We start from the raw sequence: 4281 nt of genomic DNA on the forward strand, positions 1-4281 counted from the left end.
AATATAATATAAAAAATAAGCAATTTGTACATTTACTCATTACACTTTAATTTATTATTAATCTTATGATTCTATTATTGTTAATGTATTAAACACAAATATCAAACGCGACCGGTTTTAAAAGAAATAAAGAATTCAAGCATCGTATCTTCTTTAATTGACAGAACTTTAGAACGTTAAATTAATGATACTTGGTTGTCAAATAATAGATTCTAAAGAACTTAATCTTAAATTAAGGAAGTCGGTGTATTATTCGAGATAAGTTCAACCATAAATTTAACCTTCAAATTATATTTTTTATTTCTTAAGAACAATTTTTTTTTGTTAAAATATACTAAAACTATCAAATTCTTCTTATTTTACTCATAAGGCATGTAACATCCCATAAAAATGTTAGGTAAAATAATACAATTAATAGTATAGATATCACTCTTAAAAAAATTAATTACAGAATTAGTATATAGTTTAAAGACCAGTTTTGCATTTAATCCTTCAAAATGGTCAATCACACTTAAGAGTACCTTTTTCCGGAAAACAAGTAGAAACACATATCAGATGCATTCGTGTGTATGTATATATTTATGATATAAGAGCTGGTTAACAAGACTTATAACCAAGATATAATATTAATAGCAATAGAGATCCTGTTTTAGAAGTAACAAGTTCCTTTAGTCAAACTTTATGATTTTGTGCATGTGTCTACTTCACACAACATAACAAGCTTTAAACTACCAGTTTTGAATCTCAAATGTTGCAGACGCAAGTACAAAGTTGGTGACTTGTTTCACCAACTTACACTCAACGCCATTATATTCATTTTTTCCAACTCCTAAACACCCTTTGGCAAGCTACCAACCATCACCTTATTCAAATCCAGGTGGTCTACTCTTTTGGTTTCTTTCCCTTTGCTTTTTTTTTTCTTGGGAGGGGGGGGGTTACCAATCCCTCGAGTATCAAATAAAACCAGTCTCTCCTCCAAGCTATTTGGTCACAGCTGCTGCAACAATGGCAGCTCCTACTTCATCAAACCTCAAGTGTTTCAAATTCATTTTCATTGCCATATTCTGCTGCAACGTTAACTCAGGGAATTCTCAGAATTTCCCCGCACAATCCCTTGCAAAAGCGTTCTTTTGTTTCAACAACAAATATGTAAGATTTTAATGTACTGTTTTGTTTTAATGTAAATATTCATTGGTAATTTTCTTTTTTATGGATATATATATACAGATTTATACTGGCTGCGACGAGGCTTATAGATTGAATGAGAGTGGTAACCTTAACGTACCACGTGAAGCTACTGACATCTTCTGCAATGGACCTTGCTTTGCTGAGACACAGATAGTGCTTAAATGTGTTGACAACATTTTATCAGACTTCATATTTTATAACAAGGCCACCATTGGAGACGTCACAAATGTACTCCATGCTGGTTGCAGCTACACAAACAGAAGAGGTAATGTCATTGATTTTCTCTTATTAAAATGTCATATACTATCTATATCAGGATTCCATATATTATTCTTCCTTTGTCTGAAGCTTTTTCACCCTTTTGTCAGGGAATTTCGATGTGGGAGATTATTTTCAGGGTGAAATAAGCGAGGCACCAAGATTGCGCAGCTTTATCATCAGCTTGTCTACATTAACACTAATCATTGGCTCTTTTATGTTTTAGTCTTATATCTGCTCTACGGCGAATTGGCATTGTATAACATGCATTATTTCTAATATATATACACATACTGGCGGTTCTTTCCAAGTTATATGAACAATAAAATAGATTTTGTCTGATATCATAGCATTGAAGTACATGTTACTCACTGATATACTGGAATCAAGCAGGATTATAGCTTATAGATTTTGGAAACTAAAGCTTAACTTGTCTACGTGACATCAAATTTGCAGCGACACAGAGAGATTAAAACATAATATATTAACTGTATATAAATATATAGATATGAAGATAGCATGTGATATGCCCTCCCCTCAAATTCAGTTTCAAGATATGATAAGGACTAGCTACCCCACCACAACCAAGATTAGGCTAAGAAGGCTCATCCTTTACACTGGTGGCCTCCTTTTCTTCCTTCTTTGGTGTATTCACCACAGCAGCAGCATGATGGTTTCCCTTGGTGATATATGGTTTCAGATCTTCTTCCTTCTTTGGAGTGCATACATAGATCCTATATCCACAGAAACTCTGCCTTTCCATTTCTGCTCTTTTCTTTCCCTGCTAGCTTCTGGGGTTGGGAGGTTAGAATCAAAGCAAAGGGCAATTTATGCAACTATGGATGGATGGATGGATAGAATGGAGTGTGGAGTAGTAGTAGTTTATAGAAGCAGAAGAGACCAATAAAATTCCTATTGGATCCTTTCATCTTTCATGAAACAGTAATCCCTCAATGTCTCATTAATTAAATTGAGTGCAATGTATAATCCAAAGAGGATTCATAATATGCTTCAAATCAAGTGCATCATAATAATGTTTCATGGACAGTTCACAAATTTTTTAATCAAATTAAACACTATTTCCCATCAATGTATCACCAAAAGACTTGCACTTCACTCTCAAGCAAACTAAAACATATTACTTTTTTCCTATCCATTTTTCCATCAGCAATAAGCACTTGCTGTACACTCCATTAACAAACCAATTCTTGTTATCTTGATGTACCACCGGCCGGAAAATCGGAAAACACGATCTTGCATCCGCCTGTCTTTGGAGATTCCCACAGTTTCCTCCTCAAGTCCATACATGAAAATGGAGTGACAATCATCTTTTTCAATACCTTTCCCTCATGCAGAAGATATAAAATCAATTCAATTTCGTAGCTTGTTTGGCCTTCAGGTGCAATGATTTCTACCGTTTCGAGGTGTGATACCAAACACGGTGGGACTGGCACCAGAGGACTCCATGTCATTGGTCCGGAGATGAAGTGATCCTGAGGAAGATGAAGGGGGAACATTACACTTATTCTAAGTGATCATGAAATCCTCAAAATTGAAACTTACCTTATCAAAGATCAAGTGCTTCAAATGAGGTGAATGTTGAATAATGGAAGAAACAAAATAAAAGTCTTGGCAACTTCCTATTTTCAAATGGGTCAAATTGCAGAACTCAGGTAAATTATCAAGCTCTACCTTATTAGCCATCTGGATATGAAAACAGTAATCATATTTAATATCCATGTATGTATGAGATATGATCAGCATAGTTAAAGGTTAAAACAACTTACAAATGTACGGTGAGTGGACCATTCAAGTTTTTGAGCATTGGAGATGCCTTGGAAAAGCTTCTTGACTGATATATGGCCATGATGACCGAAAGATGAACCAATATCCATAACAACAGAAACTAAAGAGGGTGAAACACTCATGCTAAAACCCAACATAGAATGTTCCACAAAATGAAGATGTTCAAGTTTTGGTGCTTTAACAACAAAATAACCATGAAACCCTTCTTCACGTTTCCATCTTAGTATCTTCAATGAAGGTGAAATAAAGTAAAAATGCGGGATTGATTTAAAACCGGTATCCCCGGGTTCCATGTATAGTTCTTCAAGAACAGGACAGCCTGATAAAAGATTCTTCAACGTGTTTTCTTCCTCGAATCGGACTTTAACAAGACGGAGATACTTAAGACTCAATAAACAGGCAGTTTCAAGGACATGGAAACAGATAAGAACTCTATTAATGGACTCTAAACTTAGTGTTACCAGATTTTGGCATTGAAACAATGTAGGAGGCATATTGAGAACCGGAAATGTACAATCAATCGAAATAGAAAAATCAAACTTTTCAAGATCATTTGTACTTACCGCATCAACCCATTTGATGAGATATGGGCTGTGTCTATGCCTAATGAAATCTGCATAACCAAAATAATATGAAAGGGTGAAGGCTTTTACCGGAAATATCATGTTATCGCCAAATAAAACCCCATTGATGAAGTTAATGAAAGTAGTTCTTCGTCTAATCTCTTTGTCAAGAGACAAGCGTTGATCGAAGCGCCTCACACATGATTTATTATTCAAGTTGATGCTATGAGTCAAAGTCCAAACCTTTTCCCATCTTTTTGATAAAATCATGGTTTTGAAAGCATCCCTTAGTTCCAAAAACGACAGAATGTGAGCCAAAACATCGTCCGAAAAGTTGCTGATCCTGTCTTGTTCTTCGTCCATCATCGTCTGCCTCTCTCTTTTTTCTAAGTTCCTATGATGTTAAAGGCACATAGATCTTTTGGAGGCATATAAGATTATAAAAGTTATACCCAAACGTTAACTC

At 34.9% G+C, this 4281-nt stretch overlaps 2 protein-coding genes across 2 annotated transcripts; one reads left to right on the forward strand and one right to left on the reverse strand.

Annotated features, from left to right (window-relative positions):
* Nucleotides 1-829: 829 nt before the first annotated feature.
* LOC107927203 (uncharacterized) lies at nucleotides 830-1788 on the forward strand. Its single transcript, XM_016858233.2, has 3 exons — nucleotides 830-1149; nucleotides 1228-1453; nucleotides 1557-1788. The coding sequence occupies exons 1-3, from the start codon at nucleotides 1006-1008 to the stop codon at nucleotides 1670-1672; spliced, it is 486 nt and encodes a 161-aa protein (XP_016713722.1). The 5' UTR covers nucleotides 830-1005; the 3' UTR covers nucleotides 1673-1788.
* A 588-nt stretch (nucleotides 1789-2376) lies between these two features.
* Nucleotides 2377-4281, reverse strand: LOC107927202 (F-box/FBD/LRR-repeat protein At4g26340). Its single transcript, XM_016858232.2, has 3 exons — nucleotides 3234-4281; nucleotides 3010-3150; nucleotides 2377-2939 (listed from the first exon to the last, which is right to left on the reverse strand). The coding sequence occupies exons 1-3, from the start codon at nucleotides 4179-4181 to the stop codon at nucleotides 2658-2660; spliced, it is 1371 nt and encodes a 456-aa protein (XP_016713721.2). The 5' UTR covers nucleotides 4182-4281; the 3' UTR covers nucleotides 2377-2657.

Source organism: Gossypium hirsutum, chromosome D11, assembly GCF_007990345.1.
Source record: "Gossypium hirsutum isolate 1008001.06 chromosome D11, Gossypium_hirsutum_v2.1, whole genome shotgun sequence".
In the NCBI taxonomy this organism is placed as follows: Eukaryota; Viridiplantae; Streptophyta; class Magnoliopsida; order Malvales; family Malvaceae; genus Gossypium; species Gossypium hirsutum.